Source organism: Dermacentor variabilis, chromosome 11, assembly GCF_050947875.1.
Source record: "Dermacentor variabilis isolate Ectoservices chromosome 11, ASM5094787v1, whole genome shotgun sequence".
Taxonomy (NCBI): domain Eukaryota; kingdom Metazoa; phylum Arthropoda; class Arachnida; order Ixodida; family Ixodidae; genus Dermacentor; species Dermacentor variabilis.
In genome coordinates this window covers 112384965-112404334 of record NC_134578.1, presented here as the reverse complement: position 1 = coordinate 112404334, position 19370 = coordinate 112384965, and the positions used below count along the sequence as shown (strand labels likewise).

At 45.0% G+C, this 19370-nt stretch overlaps 2 protein-coding genes across 2 annotated transcripts in view; both read left to right on the top strand.

Annotated features, from left to right (window-relative positions):
• The window catches only part of LOC142564063 (centrosomal protein of 290 kDa-like), a 32047-nt gene extending 27109 nt beyond the window's left edge, over positions 1–4938 (top strand). Inside the window, exons 6-9 of the mRNA XM_075674885.1 lie at positions 328–454; positions 1379–1446; positions 2837–2915; positions 4795–4938. Coding sequence (XP_075531000.1) covers positions 328–454; positions 1379–1446; positions 2837–2915; positions 4795–4923 — 403 coding nt within the window. The 3' untranslated portion in view covers positions 4924–4938. The remainder of the gene's footprint in view (positions 1–327; positions 455–1378; positions 1447–2836; positions 2916–4794) is intronic.
• Positions 4939–4966: 28 nt separating this feature from the next.
• LOC142563432 (uncharacterized) overlaps positions 4967–19370 on the top strand; it is a 71102-nt gene continuing 56698 nt past the window's right edge. Inside the window, exons 1-3 of the mRNA XM_075673987.1 lie at positions 4967–5002; positions 13187–13306; positions 18107–18241. The gene's annotated coding sequence lies outside the window, so the exon portion shown is untranslated. The remainder of the gene's footprint in view (positions 5003–13186; positions 13307–18106; positions 18242–19370) is intronic.

The following is a 19370-nucleotide window of genomic DNA, read 5'->3' as shown; positions in this document are numbered from 1 at the left end:
GCAGATTTGTAGCATTCGGTTAACCTCTTCACAAGGTGATAATATGCGAGACAACTGACCGGTATCTACTCGAACCAACGTGTAGGGCCATGTTCTTGCCTATATCACAATTTTTCGAGTCTGCGCATGTGTTTGATCGAAAAAGGGCTTTTGTATGAGCGACATTCAAATATGCAATAATACGGTTGGCATTTCACATTTGTCAACATGGCGCCCCACGTTCATTTGGCACTGTATTCAAGAAATGGCTTGCAGTAGAAGACTCCTGTTTATCGGACGATCTATTGCGAGTAACGTGTTTATCTTCACTCGTACCGCTGGCCTCAGGGAGATCGAGAAGCTGACCAGCCAGCTCAACGACATTGAGATGGAGGTTCAGGAAGAATGCGACGACGACAGGAGCACTTCCCCGCGTCGCCACTTCAGGCCGACCAGGAGCGAACTGCAGGAGAAGGTGCGCTCGTACTCCGAATCACTACGCTTCTTCAGCACGGTGATCCGCGAGAGCTGCGTACTGTTAAATTTCATTTTGACTTGGCACTTGCTTCCCGCAAATAGTTTTACTTTTGTTCTGTACTAGAGGTCAACTTATAGCGAATCGGACATTTGAGAGAAGGGAAACTAATTTGCATAGTCTGTTCAGACTTTGCTCGTCGAAATACAATAAATGTGTGTGTCAAGCATGAGTATTCCTCACCCAAGAGCAGCATGCTTTGCAGGATAATGCTGAAAACGAACAGGAAAGGGCAGATGTTCGCCGTGACTGCGTCCTTCGCCTTTATCTCCACAACGCCATAAGAGCGGCTGTAGAGGAAGACAGCTAGCACGACATTGAATTGTTGTAACATTAAGGGCCACGAAAGCTATGCGAGAAAGAATAAATAAATAAATTTTTGCGTGTTTATGTGCGAAAACCACGATACGCACAGCACACGGTCATCATTACACCATCGATATACGGCTGCTGTGGCGGGAATATGGAGTAAAATTTGAAACGAACACATGGAAAATAGTTATGGCGACGCCTTCACTACTCTAAACCAATCACGAAAGGATTTTGCGCGATACATGTCACGATATCCGTCCCATACTGTAGACAGACTATAGAAAGGAGCCTGCGAAATGTAACTGCACCCTTCGCATAAATTGTAAGTACGCATCACTAAACTTTGTCAGTGGTTGATTCCGATTGTGTGTACATAATACGTGCAAAATGCGGAAAACCGTTTAAAAGGCCTGAATACACGTTCAGATAATAAGGTCGGCTATGGTCATGTTACAGCAATGAATAAAGACATTGGTCCTTCTACACGTCTTTTAATGGCGGACATGTTCTACCTCTGAAATACGTTTTCTGTGCTCACTTTTATTCCTACAGATACAGAGACTGGAGAGGGAAAATAGGCGCCAACGGCTGCGCTTGGCTGCGCAGAGGAGTATAATGAGGTACGTGTTTGTTGTTTCTTCAATAGTTGTGCAAACGTCATGTGGGAGAATTCAACGCCCAGTGTTGAGCAGTCGCGTCAGGGGTCACAATAATGAAAGAAAAGACCAGTAGGCTCATTGCAACCTTGAAGAATGTTCTGTGCCGAGAGACTTTATTTTTGAAGCCGCAACTCGAACGCATATTTATGTTACCCTGTAAACCATCATTTATCCCTACGCACTACATACTGTGCCAGTAGCCACTGTCGTTTCACATCTCTTCCACAGCCTATCGACCCCAAGGACCAGCTCGACTTCTCTTCACGATATATCGAGCATGACTTCCTTGCGACGCATTCAATGCGCTATCAACTGTTTCTTCGCAGCAGCGTAGCGTTAAGAATGAAGTAATAGCACCAGTAAGATTATGCAAAAGACCGACCTCGGCATCATTGGGCGTATGGACGAAAGGATAGCTCGACAACAGCGAGCGTATTTGTAAAAAGTAAAAAGGAGCATACATGAAAATGCACTCAAATACGTAACAATTCAGGGCAATGGAAGGCGGTCATTTCTAGACACGTCACGTGGCTGCACTGGGTGTCTTTGGTAAATGTTGCACTTCGACAATGATCAGGCTACATTTACTTATCAAATTAATCTTGTGCGACGCGAATAAGGGATTTGTGCGAGTAAGTCGGACGATGCCCCACACGGCGTTGGACTCGGTGCAGCCACACGTCTACAGTTTCGCGTACCTTACCGTGTGCCATGGTTTCTTCGCTGACCACTTGTGGAAGGCCTGCACCTTCCTGTCCATTCTGGAGTCACTAAAAACGGCTGTCAAGCCCCTCAGAGTGTAATGGGGGCATTGCCGAAATGACCTAGTTGTAGACTCAATGCCAACAGTATACATATATGCCCATTATACCACGCGGTTCGAGACGTCGGACACAAGTGGTATCGCCTACGAGTGCGGCTGGTCCACTAGTACGTGTTCTACAAATCGCTACTCTCATAACAGGTATTCATATTATGCCGAAATATTCCTAATTGCTATGTTTACTTGCTGTTTTCGTTGCGATGTTTCTTGACGCATATATCGACGCATTCGCAAAGTGTTTAGCGGATATTAATGGGCTCTCAGTACTGTTTTAGGTGATCGTCTCGGATGTCCAAGCATTCTTTCTCAGCAGGACACCAGATATTTTATTGGATTACCTGTAGAAAAAGGAAGCCTTTTGTAGAGGGAAGAGTTTGTAGGATAAGCTAGATAAGAAGAAAGAACAGAAACCGATGAAATCTTTGAGCGTGAACTTGATTTCAGTACTCGCGTTGGGTTGCTACAGTGGGCGAATATTTTCTCATGATTACGCATATTAAACATGGTTTGGATACACATTCATTTCAGATCAGCATCAGAAACTCAGAAAAAGCACCTGGATAACTTTGCCCAGACGTCGCCCTTGCGGGATTCCTCAACAGAGAAGGTACGTTCCCGTTGTATTTACAAATACTTATTAAGTACTTCACATTGGGCTCTTAATAGCAGTTATCGCGTTTAGTAGATTGTATGCAGCTATTTCCCACTTGTAGTTGCGCGAAGTAATTATGTTTATTTTTTTCAGTACACAAAATGTGAGTTCCAGTCTACAATTACAAATACTGCTGCTGGTGTAACTAAAAGGCTACGTCTGTCTGTACGACGTCGCGAGGGTTAACTGGAAATGTTTATGTGTAAGACCACTCCATCAGCGGCACGCGTGAACTGTGCGGAAAAGTTTTATATTGAGTTAATTTAGGGAAGGTTAGGCTATGTTAGGTCTTGTACACGGGCGGAGATGGGCCGAAACAAGTGCTCTATTGAAGTAGCCATGTAAGAAATAGCTCTGCAGGACGGTGATTACTCACTTGAGAAGTCTGAGCGTACATGTCATTTCCAGTCGGTAGATGTACTCGCCACATGGCTGAGTTTTTCACGTTCTACAAAATGAGGCTCTTCGCACTTACGCCCGAAATGGCGCGGCCATGGCGTCGTACAGATAGTCGTTCTTGGTTCACCCGCACGACGTCGTGCGAATAGACACAGCCTCATAATAAATAAAGCTGTGGCAACCCAAAGCACTCTCGCGGACCTTGATCGGCTGCTGTGCGCGATCTAGTAATCAGGTTTCTTTTCTTTCTTTTTTATTGTCTTTTTAGCTCGAACCACGCCGTATGTATTTAAAGCGTAACAATTCTGTTGAACCGGTGCGTTTTGCATGGTGCTAGAATACTGCTAGGCCAAAGCAAAGGCCGAAGCAAAGCTGGCCTTAGCTGATTCTACTTGCATTTGACTCCATTTTCGACGTCAGAGGTGGTGCCTCAATCCGCGTTTCAGCGAGGGCTCCCACCAGGCCACAAGATGTAGTCTAGAAGGCTACGTTCCTCTGACTGCATTCCCGGAAAGCAATTCCAGAGCCGGTAACACTTCATGGGCGTCATTGTGGAAAGCGTTGCGCTCACTGAACGACGACAACAAAAAAACGGCGCAAACAATAGCCCAGTACTTTTTTTTTCGTGTCGTCGTTTAGTGTGCGCGAAACATTCCACATTGATGTCAAACCAACTAGCCCGCCTTTCAGTCTTATTGCAATTCGTGGGCGCCATGCTTTGAAACTCAATTACACGCAACTACTAAACTCTATAAAACGGCGCACGCAGCTACAGAAACTCCTTGCACAGAGCCAAATCACCGCCACTGCCAACTACAACCAACATTATCCGCCACATATATTCCGGGTTCCCCACTTCACATCAAGAGAAAACGCGCGCCTTTGCAGAGAGCGAGTTTGGTCGCAGTTCATCACACACGACCACCTCCTTTCCATTGGCAGTGCAAAGAGCCAGAACTTGAACCGTACATTGCGCCGGAGAGGATTGAACATTTTCTTGGTGTGTCGAGTTGTATTGGAAAAGCAGAAGTTTACTGAAGCGGTTACGGTAGCGAATGATCTAGAAAAACCGTATCCTCAATCTTACACGAAGAATGTATCATTCAATTGATAACAAGGCCTTACGGAACGATGATCTTTTTTTTAATAATGATTGTCGCTCGGAGAGTGTGCATCACTGCGCACTTGGTCATTCCTCCTTGTCGACCGGCGGTCGTAGTTGGCAGGTTACTTCGCGTTCGTCACTATAATTTCTATTTCTGTAAAGTTTGAGTGGCATAACCTCGCGTTTTAAATGTATTTTTTTTTTCTAAATAAGGGAAAGTCAGACATCCACCCATTCGTAGCAACTGGTCCCGCCAATTTTTTTTTCTGTGGGAATTCCTCAGAACTTTAGTAGAGGAGCATCAAGGAAGCTTCGTTTTGCTTTATTCAGATCCAAGTTGCTCGCAACGGTCGCGAATCACCCGGCCGTTTACCGGACACCAAGTCTATGTCTTCGTTGCCTGAAGTGACGAGAAGTCCAACCATCATTCACGAAGATAGCGGTAAGGAAGGAGCGTAAATGGCTGTTCTTCTTAGTGATCTAGCAATTTATCTTTGCAGAGAGCCCCAAAGAAGAAACATCACTGAAAGATGGCCAGGTAATTGCCGACATGATTTTCATTCTTCCATTCAGCAAAATATTGTCTCCATAAATTATGATGCATTTGTTGGGGCACCTTGTTTAAGTGGTAAAAGAGAAAAGCTGGTGTTTATAAGTTGAAACAAAAGCGTATTTTTATTCCAAGTGGTTGTTTAGTTCCTCGTGTGCTCAATATGCTTTTGTTTTCGAACGGTTTCTCCGACAAGTTGCCTGACCGCTAAAGCAATAACCGCGGCGGCAACAGGAAGAGCGCAGGGAAGGTCACAAAGATAAGCGTTCGTCCTTTCAACATTATTTTGCCCAATGTGTTAATGCTACGTCTATCGCTTTAAGCCTGTTGCATTGTCTGAAAATAAGCACGCAGTCAGGTAGCGATGTTTCCAGACTCATGAGGCAGCGCACGCCAGCAGCTGCTTATTTACATTTTATTAAACACTCTGCGAAAATACGAACCACTTTGATAACTTTCATTTTGGGGGGGACGCAATATACACTGTCTAAATATGAGTGCTGCGATCGTCGAATAAAGGACGGCAGTAAAAGATGGCCCGTACCTTTTGAAACTTCCTAAACATAACATTTCTAATTGCGTTCACAGCACATAAGCTGTGGCAGCTGACCCTGCTCTTTTATTTGCAACAAGGCAATTTTCTGGTGGCAGGAAGACCGAGCTCCGGTTTTACCATCTACGCAATTTTAAAAATTATGCGTTCGCAGACACTGCTTGTCTTCACTCACGCTGGAAGGTCGTATAAAATGCTATTCTGGAGATCAGTTGATTTCTTTGATGATCTTAGGCCTGGAACGGCAGCGAGAGTAGCAGAATTGTTTTCATTTTTACAAACCAGATGGCGCCACAACAATTACCGCTGTCGATTTGGAACACTTTTTCACTGGCGATGACGGCATATTAAAACTAGATATAGTAAATGTTGGCTAAAGCATTGGCTTCGTAGCACGGTTAGTATTCTTTTTTACGGCAACAATATTGTTTTTATTTGGACAACAATGTTAACTGGTCGTAACTTTTTTTTTTCGATGTCGCGTCACTGCGGTTGCTCCATGGCGCGACATGACAGCGCTACAGAATCTGCCTGTCACGTCGCTTTTCGCTGTCGTTTTAATATTGCGCACATGTGGTTGCTGCTTTGCTGTCGTCATTCTATCATCGTCACGCCATTATTGTCATACAGCCGTCATGCAATTCGTTGTCACGCCGCCTTAGTGAAGCCATCGTCGTTGTTCAATGGCCATCATTCAAGATTGGTCATCAGACTCTCGTCATACTATCGTCCTCACCCTCTACCCCAACCCAGTGGTCCGATTTGTCGAATAGTTTCAGCCCTTACGTATGGGCTTGTGGTTGTGATGCTGTCGTTGTCATTGCATCGCCGTCATTTCAGCTTTTTCATCTGACACTAGTCATACCGTCGTTGCTACGCCATCGTCGTCGTACAGTCGTCGTGCGTTCGTTATCTCACTGCCACAATGATGTTGTCGTAGTCGTTCAATCGTCCTCATTCCAGTTTGATGATCTAACTCTCGTCATGGAACCGCCATCACACCTATTCCGTCCAAGTCGTCAAGGTTGTCTACTAGCCCGATATGTGTTATTGGTATGAGCACTAGGAATGTGTTCAGGGTCATGATGCTGTTGCTGTAGTCGCATCGCCGTCATTCCAGCTTCGTCATCCAACTCCCCTCGTGGCGTCGTCACATAGTCGTCGTCATGGTCTCGTCGTCCTGTGGTCGTTTTATCCTTTTCACCAATGCTCTGCATCATCGCATCGTCTCGTCATTCGGTCGTCGCCTTACCAATTTCCTCGTTATCGCGCCGTCACTCTTTCGTCCTCATTGAATTTCAATGAATACAATTGTCGTCCTTCAATCGTGATTATGCCATCACTGCGATGACTTCGTCGTCATAGCGGCGTGATCACACTGACGCTGTCATGCATTTATTGTCATACCGTCGTCTTTATCTTGTCTTGCCGTGCCATTTTTGTCATTCCCTTTTCTTCATCAGCTAGTCGTCATACCGTCGTGATCACCCCATTGTCGTCGTACAGTCGTCGTCATGTGACTGTCTTCATGTCGTCGTCAGCACAGTGTTGTCTTTATGCCATCGTCATAATGTCAGAACAGACATCCCATTGTCGTCATCCCGTAGTCGTTATACGCCTTCGTCGTTCGATCGATGCCAGTCCCTTTTCGTCATTCCGTCGTCACTGCGTCAGCGTCATGCGGTCGTCGTCATGCCTCTATACTCATGGGCGACCGTGGCCAGCGAGTGCCAAAGCAAGTGGGTCAATATAGGAGTATCTGGCACATAGCTGGAGTAACAAAGACTCCTAATTACCACTGCGGGTGTTAAATAAACCTGACTTCGGGAATATGGTCTGTCCCTACATAGCTCGATTAGTGTTGCATTAGTGTTGACAGTCATTTTCAGACGACTTCTGCCGTATGTATTTCTTTATTTTACGAGAATGGTGTGACCAACCAGCATTTCGCTGATTCGCGCGAGCGAAAGTTTTCTACAGGTCTCTTCTGTAGCGCGGGCGTGTACCGATAGCTTGAGCAAGGCTGTTGCCCTATAAGAGGCGTGTGGATGTTCTGTTTTCGATCTCTAGTAGAGCGCTCTGAGCTGTAGGAACCCAAACAGAGCGGGACCGCACTTGAGCGCAGCCTCGTTTATTCAGTGTGACCATAAACTTAGAGTAAGCGCGTCCGCCATCTGATGTGAAACAGCTCCTCAAGGGGCGCATTTTTTTCGAGCCCAATTATGCTGTTGTACGAGCTTCCTTCCGGGTCTGAAAGCATTCAGTTCGAGCAGAAGTCATGAACGTTCGCTGTCTACGCATAAAGCGCGGTTTCTTTCTTTTTAATAACTGCTTTCAGAAACGCGCCAGATATCAGATGTAGATAAAAGCTGGGTCGACTCGGAGAAGTTTGCTTCCCATTGCTACTACCACATATGAATTTTGCGAGTATTGAGTGATCACCTATCTGCAACAGCATACATCAAAACTGGAGGTTAGCACAAGAACCTAGAGAGGAGTACATGAACATGAACGCAGATACCGCAAGGGATAAACTTAACAAAGCGTCATTTACATTAACGGAACCTAAGCTACGTTACAGATGTATCGTATATACAGCGAAGATCATCGGACATGCACAAACTGATGGTGTAGTTTGAAGTGTGAAGTTTGAAGCTTATTTCTTTCTTCATTACTTTCTTTGTTTCTTTATTAGGATGAAATTTTTTCCTTGACAATGACGGCGTGTTCAGCGATGGCTGAACACTCAGTGACTAGTACTCCTCCTTTTCCGGCCGCATTTTAGTGTGGTGGAATCCTTACAGTAATTCACACACTTCCAGAGACTATGTATGTACTTTTCTATGTGCGCATTTTTGTACCTATGTATCTTAATGTCAAACAACGAAGATGACAGGCTCGCTTCATGAAGGGATATTCAACAATGGACCACATTCATGCCATTGAACAAGTAAATGAGAAATCGGTGAAGTACTCCCAACCTTTCTCTATGGCTTTCATAAATTCAGAAAAGACATTTGAATAATTAGATTCATTCATGAAAGCATTGCACGATTGCGGAGTACAGGAAGCATGCGTGAATATCATAGGAAATATCTACAAAGATTCCACAGCTACCTTGGTTTTCCAGAAGAGAAGTTGAGAGGGTCAGGATCAAGAAAAAGTCAGGCAAGGAGACACACGCTCTCCAATGCTGATCTATTTATGCTCAGAATAAGTTTGCAGCTACAAGATTGGAAAGGCTTAGCAGTTACGCTCAACGGCGAATGTTTAACAACCTTACATAGTGTCATCTGCGAACCGTCTTGTTGAGCGACTCTGGGGACGAATTGAAACAAATGATAGAAGACCTTAACCAAGAAAATGTAAAACTGGGGTTGAAGATTAATATACAGAAGACAAAGTTAATATAACTTTACATCTCATGCGACGTCTACACATTGATTATGCATGATTGGACAGAACAAAAATATAGTTATTTCTCATTCGACGCCTTTTCACCATTAGCCCTCGGTTATTGGTCAAATATTTTCGGGCTGCACCCACTTCACCTGCCTGTCACGCGACGTCGCAAAACCGCGAAAACTCACCTCGTCAAAGTGACGTGTACGCTACAAAGAGCATTAATATGCCGAACGAAACTGAATTATCTTCTGAAGAGCCGTTGGCTGCCCAGTTCCGAAAGGAATAAAAGATGGCTGCCGCCGATCGCTCAGTCATTGGCTATTCGCACCTGCCGGAGAGCATCGCGTCAATAGCGTGTAACAAAAGTTTCTGCGTCGACGTGTAACGTTTTCGAGCACTTTCGACACATTTACGATCTCCTTCTGCCAACTCTTCCTTGCCGAGGATCCGTTTCAGCGGCGTCCTTAACCTTCTGTTGCACGCCGTCGCGATTTTCGACCAGCCACGGCAAGGTAAGTAAGAGAAAGTGGACCAGTCGCAGACGCTGGCACCACCCTCATCATCCCGTTATCTATTTTCAGTGCGCTGGCTCGGTCCCATAGACACCCTCTCTACTTGGGCGTGCTCCTCGCTTCTTGGCAGCCAATTACAAACGAAAAACTGCTCAATCTAGGCCAAGTTATCCGTGTTGAAAGCAAAGAAGAGTGACTGCCTATAAGCGGGCGTTTGATTGGGCTACTGAGGCAATGCTGTGGGCCACCGCCCGATGCTTACGTCGGCGGTTACGCAAATTTGACATGAGGAGATTGGAATAAAAACACATTCGAATCGTTTTTCGTTATAGGGCCCCATGACGCTACAGTCTAAACTGAAATACGGTTTCTGTTTAGTGTCCTTATAAAACGTTTAGCTCCCGCCGCGCTGTAGGGCTTTATCCTGAGTGCACAGGGCGGAGGCTAAGCGTGCACTTCTTGTCTACGTCGCCAACTAACTTTCCCGGTGTACGGTGACAAAACATTTGTCGCCAACTATTCCAATCAGCCAGTCTGCAGCTCTATCCATAAACCACCACCGCGGTGAGAGAATATAAACAATAGCAGCTTCGACAAGCTAAGGCTGGAGAGGAAACAACAGGAGGAAGGAGTTCTGCATCCCCGCTTCTCCGCTACCGGGAAGCGGTACGTATGTGTAAAGGAAGGCGACTTCGACTAGAGCCACGACTGACTAATGTTTAGTTCTCAAAAGGAAATTGCTGGCGCGCACCTTCTAATCATTACTCCAGCCCGTACACCTTGAATCAATGTAACACGTGCGGCACATAATAGTAGGCTAGCTAGTGCATTCCTGCCTACCCCCGAGTGGTAGCCCAGTCGCATCGGCGCTACGCGCCTAACCTCAGGGTGGCGGGCTTCGACGGCCTGCCACCTTGAGGTCATTGGCCGCCATCCCGGCTGCGACGGCTGCATTTCCATTCCCACCAATACTCTAAAGGTTTCTTATCTCGAATGGTCACTAGTTATTCCTATTCCTTTGGCATTGATGTGGCCGACAGCCCTACTTGCGACACCTGCGGCTATGAGACCATCAAGCACCTTTTTTGTGACTGTCCCCGTTGCAGTGTGCCAAGAAAAGTGCTCGTGACCACGCTCGAAAAACTGGACCATCGCCCCTTCCCAGAGGAAAAAGTTCTGGGACACTGGTCCAGACGGGCTTCGGCACTCTAGGCCTTAAGGGCTTTGCTGAAGTTTTTAAGGACATGCAATTGTGCGACCCTCTTTGAATGTTACAGCGGGTAGCATCGCGATATTGTGTGACATTTCCGGTGTTCTTTTCTTCTTCTTCTTTCTCCTTTTATTCCCTTTACCCCTTTCTCCAGCACAGGGTAGCCCAGCCAGTACTTACACTGGCTAACCTCCGTGTCTTTCGTCCCCCATTTGTCTCTCTCTCTATTCTTTGCATCATCTTTGAATTCGTACGGGTCTCGCTGGGTGTAATTGAATAGTTTTTTTTGCATTCAATTACAATGTATCAATTCGTTTCCGTCTTTTATTGCAGCCCACACGTGTCTCATCCTGTGGCACACTTTTTCTCCGGTGTGTCTTTGTCCTCATGCGGCCTGCTCGGCCCTCAAATAGCGACGCATTGTCATGAAACATTTTTTTCGCCTGATTTCTCTCTTACCGCCTTTGCAAATCTCCATGGTGTATTTTTTTTTTCATCTTTGGCACAGAACTTACCGTGTGTTTCCCTCACTTTATTTTTATGACTCTTGGATGTATATTTACGCTTTAAATTGCTACTTGGTTGCCAACTTGACCTCTTCCTCCATTCTGTATCCTCGATATTAAGGTACAGGTATTAATGCCCTTTAGGCGGCTTGCTTACTGCAAGAAAGCGGCATCTGGTAGGTAATCGTTCGCTACAGGCTACGAAACCTCTTTCATTTTTCTTGTTACGCCATTGTACTTTATTCAGCTTCACGTTTATTGGTTTTGCGAAGCTTGCTCAAGTTCTGAGACAAGAAAAGCACATTTGCACTCACGCATTATCCCTCGTGTCCTTTGGTCAAGTTTAGTTCTGTGCAAGTGAGGAAAAAAACTATAATTCTTCTTCGAATTTTCGAGGCCACCAGTGTATCGGCTTACCTACGAAATTGTGGTTTTCCACAATAAGAATTTGAATTCTGGTATTGCGAGTGGTATACCAGGGCTTCTTTAACTGCACCTAAATCTAAGTACACGGGCGTTCTTGCATTTCGTCCCATCGATATGCAGCCGCCGCGGCTGATCGAACTGGTTACGTCGAGCTGACCTGTGAAACACAATAGCCACTGGGCTATCGCGGAGGCTAATGGAGTTAACCTTAGAAAGGAAACAATTCTGCAGAGTCTTGAACACCATGACGGCAACCAACTTGCCCAAGGCGAAAATCCTGATGCCGAAAGGTTCTCGCCATGACATGACCGCTTTCAGGGGGCGGTCAAAAATAGCTTTGCGCCTACCTAGCGGTGGTTCCTATTCGCAAACAGCAATGTGCGCTAAACTGAATAGTTTAAATGTTCCTAATTGTTTTATTATTCAGCTTGACGATTGCTGCAATTTATGGATGCCTATTTAGGTAATCCATTTCAAAGATTACAACTGCGTCATCTGCCACACTTGATTCTTTAAAATTGTCTGTAGTTTGTTCTGAAAAAAAGAAAAGGAACTCCCGAAATGAACCACCGTAGTTGGGAAGCACAGTCCAGTGTTCGTGCTGCGTTCATTGTTTTTTGTTCACCGGACGTAGTGGTACCTTCTTCCTTTATCTTGACGGACTGGTACGCACTTTCCCGACGCACCATTTTACCGGACAGTTCGCCGTTTCCAGCTCATACGACACTGCGTGCCCTGCCTTGTTTTAGCCTGATGTCTTGTGCGCAGCATTACAGCTCCGCCTGCAAGCGCTTCAAAGGCGGACATAGTAACTGTGCACCCCACTAGGAATATACAGCATAACCATATACTGCGACTCCCGGTCTTGTTTGTTCGCATGTACTTTTGTGAGGATGTTTTGGGAAACATTTACTGCCACAAAACCGATACTATACCGCATTGTATTGGTATCACTTTGTCAACTACGAACAAAACGTGCTTACTTTGCAGTGAACGAACGTAAAAACTTATTGCCGAAATAAATATCACCGTAGAAATGTCTGCCGATGTTTCGCAAACCAGAGTCACCGCAGGCTGTTAGCGATTGTTGCGCGTTCAGGTGGCGTGGGAAGAAGGTCCTGCGTGTGACGACACGCTTACGATGCGTAGACAGACTCAGCGGTAGGAACATCAAGGATTTTACGCACAACAGAGCTCTGTTTGCCCCTAAATCCAGGACGCTGCCGTAAATGTTATAAGTGGCCGTGCATGGCCATCGCTAATAATGAAGGACAATCTTCGTTGACTTGGGGTGCCGAAACGGTGGCGTGAAGTCCGGCGCATCATTCATATTTCCAGTACGCTGGTAATCTTTACTCTCCCTTGTCCGTCTCAGTAACTTCTGGACATAAGGATTATGACGAAGGCCAAAGCACATGTCAGTCACAAAGCGTTTACAAGCGAGAATAAGGTTATTTTGTAGACAGAGAGTTTGGTAGAGGCAGTATTGATACGTTCGTTTTTCTTGTTCCTTTTTTATCAGCTTGAATATAGCTGAATGAGTGTTACACATTTACGCAGGGCACTTCAGAGACGCCGGAGAAGACAAAATTAACAAAACACGAGGAGTGGAAAGGCGACGAGACTCCACCCTTACAGAGGCACGAAGACAGCGCGGCTGGTGATCCAGAAGTCGTAGAGGTAAGGCTGAGAATAAGAAATGGTGCAGATCCAACGAACATCTCGAAATCTATGTGACGATAAGGTTTCTTGAGGCGTGTAAATGAATGACATAAATTGTCTTAACTTGTGCAACGTGTTTTGCAGCTTAGGCATTGCCTGCCTGACCGGAAATCAGTAAACCGCAGAAAACCATAATACCCAACCTACGTGATTCACACTACGCGGAGCACACAGTCTACGGAATCGGTCCACTTTTGAACACGCCATCTCGGAGACCCGCCGAGTTGACTGCTGCACTTGTTCCGAAAGCCCAAAAGGGGTAGAAAACATCGCTTTAGTAAAGGAACTATGCGGTTAAACGCGTGTAGTTGCTGTAGTGGGGAAATTTAGATCTTTTCCCTGCGTAACTTCGTAGAGAAGCTGGCAACCGACACATCTGCATACGGGCAGTACAGAAGGCACTGCGTGGAACTCGATTCGTTATATCAGGCATTCGTTATATCTGTACTGCTCTGCGTATCAGCTATTCGGTAAGACAGCACCACCCAGCGGCAGCAGTCATGGTTGGCAAAGTACCGGTCGACTTAAACACTTTGCTTTAGAAACACAAAAAACACAATGAGAACGTCCGCGCGATCTCAATGCAGCCGGCCTTCACATGGCCCTTGGCTTTCTGTAGTTTGTAAACATTGTTTATTGTAATAATTTAGGCGAAGTTTTTCGCAAAACGATGTAATGCATGTCCCCAGATAAAGGCTCTATGGAGAACAGTCACCCCACAAAGACTCGTTTCATGGGATTTTGCTTATTTTCTTACATAAAGCGCAGTCAGCGGTGGCAGTGCTGACAACGTATAACACTCTTTTTTGTTGTTCTCTCACATTTTGCAAGCTGAAGCATAGCTTGCTTTTCCTGTTAGAGATCTTGTTGATGGAAAAATAGAGGATGAGTAAATAAAATGGATGGACGCAGTTTTAAGTAACTGAGTCATGCGCACCCTCCAAAAGGAGAAAGCACCTTGTAAACTATGGTCCAGCAAGCAAATGTAGAGCTATTACATATATGTTTTATTTAGTATTCAAAACTGTTCGATGACAAATACGCAGTAAAATGTTCTCGTAGATGATACAATTGTCAAAAAAATATTCCTACATATAGTACAACACTACACACGCACCCAGTAAGGCAAATAAAACAGGACGGACGTACAAGCGCGTGCTTGCAAACGGTGACAGTGGGCAGCCAAGGGACAAGATTCGTTTTTTTTTTGTCCTCCATGTTTTCTAATCCTAAGCCATGACTTTCCAACTGACCCAAGAACACGGTCGCCATGAGGGCACTTTGAGTACCGCTTAACAGATCGCGAATTTTTCACTCAAATTGCTTGCACATATACGTTTCTGACGCTTTAATGCTTAAAGCACCATTTCTGTTTTCAGTGTTATACTCTATTGCGTTCTCGCATGTTCTCTATAAATTGCTGTATAAACCCGTCTCGGATGCTGTAACTAAAGTTCAGAAGATGCGATCACTCTGGAGGGAGTACAAGTGTACCACTTACACTACCGACTCGAGAACGTTGTTCCGGCAGGAAAGAGAAATATGGTTGGGTTTAACGTGCGGAAAGTGCACAGTAGGCTGTAAGGAAAGCCGCGGTGCAGGGCTATCTTTAATTTTGATCAACTCGGTTCTTTTCATTCGCCTTAGACAAAGTACACGAGCGTTCCCACTCTACGCCAGGTAATCGAGCTCCCCGCCCCATTCTCAGCACCTGAACTCCGTAGCCACTGTGCTACCGCTGCGGGTTGCTCGCGACAAAGGGTTTTGTCGACTCGGTAGGTTCACAATTTCAACCTCTCGTGAGATCTGCCTGCGAGTCACTACAGACTAACCATCATGAATAAAGAGTAGACGACCTTTAGGGTTGTCCTTAAACGATACCGATTATCCAGTATGCCAAAACTAGGTTGCTACACATCGATCTGCTCAACAAAAAAAAAAAGAAGAGAAAAGTGTTTTGCGCAACTTTCGCGTGGCCTTAGGGTCGATTGCCACGCTTTGCGACGTTAATTATTTCACCGGCAACTTCGTAATATGTTCATAGGCGTATTCACGGCACTTGCCTTCCCACTGTCCAAAGTTGGGAGGGGCTGAGGCAAAGTACACCATCTCCCTCTTCACAGACAAACCTCTAGACTCCTAGACCTAGGGCTTCACAACACCACACACGAGCTCGTTGCAGCCCGCCGAGAGGCTCAATACCTTAGTCTCACTAATGGCTCATTCACACCGGCGACTTGAGGAGGTCGCGCGACCATATGCGACTCGCGATCAAAAAGCGACCGAAGGCGACTGATGTTCACACCGGCAAGCGCGGCTGAGCGCGACCCCCAAGTCGCAATCCCGAAGATTATCGTTCTCAGCGAGAACTCTCTGAATCTACGCGGAATTTGCCGCGACGCGGGAGGAGGCCGGATGTAGACACACGAAAGATCACTTCAGGTGCGCCGCTGATTGGTTTATCAGTTTTGCGACGACGGTCACGCGACTGAAAAATCGAGCAGCGAGCGACTGGCCCGATATGGTCGCTTTTCGAGAAAATTGACCATTTGGGCCAACGAGGGTAATAAATCTGTGTATGGTGCACTGGGCCGTGACTGATAGATGCAAGCGATTGCAATCTCGGACAACTTGTGGAAAAAAAGAATATCGGAAAGTATTACTGTGACAGAAATATTCTTCAAGGGTAAATGCATGTTTGTGACGTGTTAGTCGTGTAGTGTTTATACGAACAAAATCTGTGGGAGACATATTTAATGCATTATTAAGGAGTAAATACAAAAACTTTATATGCTGTAATTTAGCACGGCTGGACAACGTGTGAAGCCCAGCCGTGCGTAAAAGATCTAAGGGTGAATGCATGCGCCCATAGTAGTTGAAGATAAAGCACACGGCTTTCCTTTGAACCATTTCGAGTGTTTTAAAGATGTTTTTAGTGTGGGGGAACCAAGCTACGTTAGCGTATTCTAAGACCGGACGAATAGAGATGTTCCAATAAACCTTTTATTGGAACTGTTCGAAAGAAATAGCTTCACTGGAAATGGGGGTTTAATTCTCCAAGACGCATCTGCTGTCTTTTTTTCTTGTGAATACTGGGAGTCATTTATGTTGATTCTACTTGTCGGCGGTGGCTAAATGCCAAAATGCCCCTTGTCACGTACATTGGGGGCACGCTAGACTAGAACACTGCATGCCCATTTACTTAGGACACCTACATGGCGAAGGAATTGATTTGTGCAGCATTACTAGGAAAGATCTTACCATATTTCTTATTCTGATCATCAATTGATTATGCCCAGTTTTACATTTCGAATGTCGCACTTATTAAATTGTTAATAGTTATATTCTTTAACTAATGTTCCCATATGTTTGACTGGAATACACCTAATATATGTTCATTAAATAATTCGTAAATACATTGTTTCTACGAATATACTTAAATTTGACATTATTACGCCTTCCACTATGTGCCCCTTTATTGTGTATGTGAAATAATTCTATCATGAGTGTGTTCTCTTGATGTAATTTCCCTTGTAGGAATGTATACCACTACATTTTTATTTGCGTTGTTCACCTGTATTCAGTATGTTCATTGTATAAATTGTATGATTTGCTTGTTATCATCTATGCCAAGACATGGGCAGGAACCTCGTGAAGCTACCTTGAGGTAGCTTTTCGTTCCTGGCCAAACATTCTCCTCCAATTGTCGTAAGAGGAACAAATGGTAAATAAAGTTGATTGCTTGATTGGTTAAAGATCCCCTGGTGGTATAAACTAATCCAGAGCACCCCACTACAGCGTGTCTCACAATGAAATCGTGCTTTTAGCACGTAAAGCCCCAGAAATCATGTCTATTGAGAGACGCATCACCAGGCTCTTTCACTAATTGTAACCTATATATATATATATATATATATATATATATATATATATATCCTTTCTGCCGCTGAGGCTTGTGAGTGGTGGCGCTGGCCAACATTCCTAGGGTTAGTTCTAGTAGATCAACATGAATACCCCAGAAAAGTGGATAGGAAAACGGCAGCGCGGTAGCTAATTTGGTGAGAACGTCGCACGCGTAATGTGACTACGTGGGTTCGTACCCCACCTGCGGTCAATTTTTTTTCATCCACTTTCATTTGGCATAATTTATCGTTTTTTAATTAAACTAATAAGTACAAGTAATTTTCACTGTGTTGTCCTCTTTTTCCTTGCTTGCTGGCTTCCTTTCACACGACTAATAAAAATAAGGCCCCTCGGTTCCGTTTCTTGTCCTGTGTATATATATATATATATATATATATATATATATATATATATATATATATATATATATATATATATATATATATATATATATATATATATATAGACCAAGAGACAGAGAGAGAGAGAGAGTCGGATCGTATGCGGCTGGCCAAGCAGTTGCGAAATACTTGGTACGTGACTGAATATGTCTCCTAAAGTCAAGGAAACTTTTCCAACCTTTCAATTTTTTAATGCATAAGCATTCTTTGGAGAACTCGCCAGCCCTGCCACACGAAAGGCGTAATGCCTTGTATCAGCATAAGAATGCGTCATTTGCAAAATTAAGACGTTTAAACGTTATGATAGTGTAAATGTTGGCGACTGGTAGCCTTTAATTGATTTAGAGTAAAAACAATTTAAAAACTATATCCATAGAGATACATACGGCTCCTCAAAAATGTAGATTTGTGATGTAGAGTAGACTTGGGGTATGATGCTAACGCTTTATTGCAGCCGCAGGTGTTACCGGTGAATGGAAAAGGCGCTTCCCTTGTTCGGCTGTACGAGGAGACTGTTCGTGCTGCTAAGGCGTGGAAAGCCGACGCTCTTCGATGGACCGAAGGCAGGAAGAGTGGTGACAAGGAGAAGGTACTGATTTTTTATTCAGATAAGCAGCAGTCGTCGAATGAGCTTTGGAAGCAAATATAACCTTCAGTACAGTTGTCGACGTACTGCCGAAATAATTTCCACGGAAGTATGGCCATAAAACATAAACTAGCCTGTCTAGCAGTTCTCAACGGGCTTGTACTTACCATAACAACTGTTAACTTATGTTCACATTACCTCTGCTGGCGAGACTAGCACCATTAACGATTCGCATGCGGCACGGTTTCCTATTCATCGCGTTATCCATATGCATGCGACGTATAAGGGCTTCCGATGATTACACGATTGACTCTCCACCACATATAGCTCCACACAAATTATGGTAAACAAGCGCTTTGATTCCGCTTTCCCAGGCTTTTAATTGTTATGCTTCCATGAAATAGATATTGCTGCCACTTGTGAGCACTGACACGATACAATCTTGTGATTTACAGTTTCAGCCCGTGCTGCAATTTTATTCTTTGTTCTTGCATTGCCTTACTTGAGTGTGCCTTCTATCTAACAAGTTTAAAGCGCTAAGAGAAAGGCATGCCATCGCATGATAATGTACTATCCTATGATATACATAGTGTTTTGATCGGACCGCTGGTACGATCTGTTGGGAACTCGGCGCTGACGCCCGTGGTTGTACCTGGGTCGCAAGCCCCAAGGGTAGCGTTGGCCTGGCGGCCTGGGGTACAACTGGAAGCATCCGAAGGTCCCGGCAAAGCATGAGTCGACTGGTAACAACGAAACAACTTGTTTATTTTAACATCGCAAAGAGTTGGCGGTCAGGTTTGACCGTAGTAGAGAGACGGGAGAGCACTTCACTCAACAGAAGAAATCGGAGCCCTCCTTTTGGCGTCCGGGGGCAGCTGTTTTTATACTCTCGCAGTTGAGGGCAAGAAGGAACCCCTCAAAAGACGAGCACGTGAATGTACAATGGGCTAATGGTGACGCACACTGTCGTAGCGATGCCGTAGCACCATGTCGAGCACGATCTCGTAGCACCCTGTCGTGGCGCTGCCGGTCGGACACAATGACTGTAATGAGAGGATGGTCCCTGCTTTGGCATCGCCTGTTTCGGGCACAATGACTGGAACGAGATCCCTGCTTTGGCATCGCCTGTTTC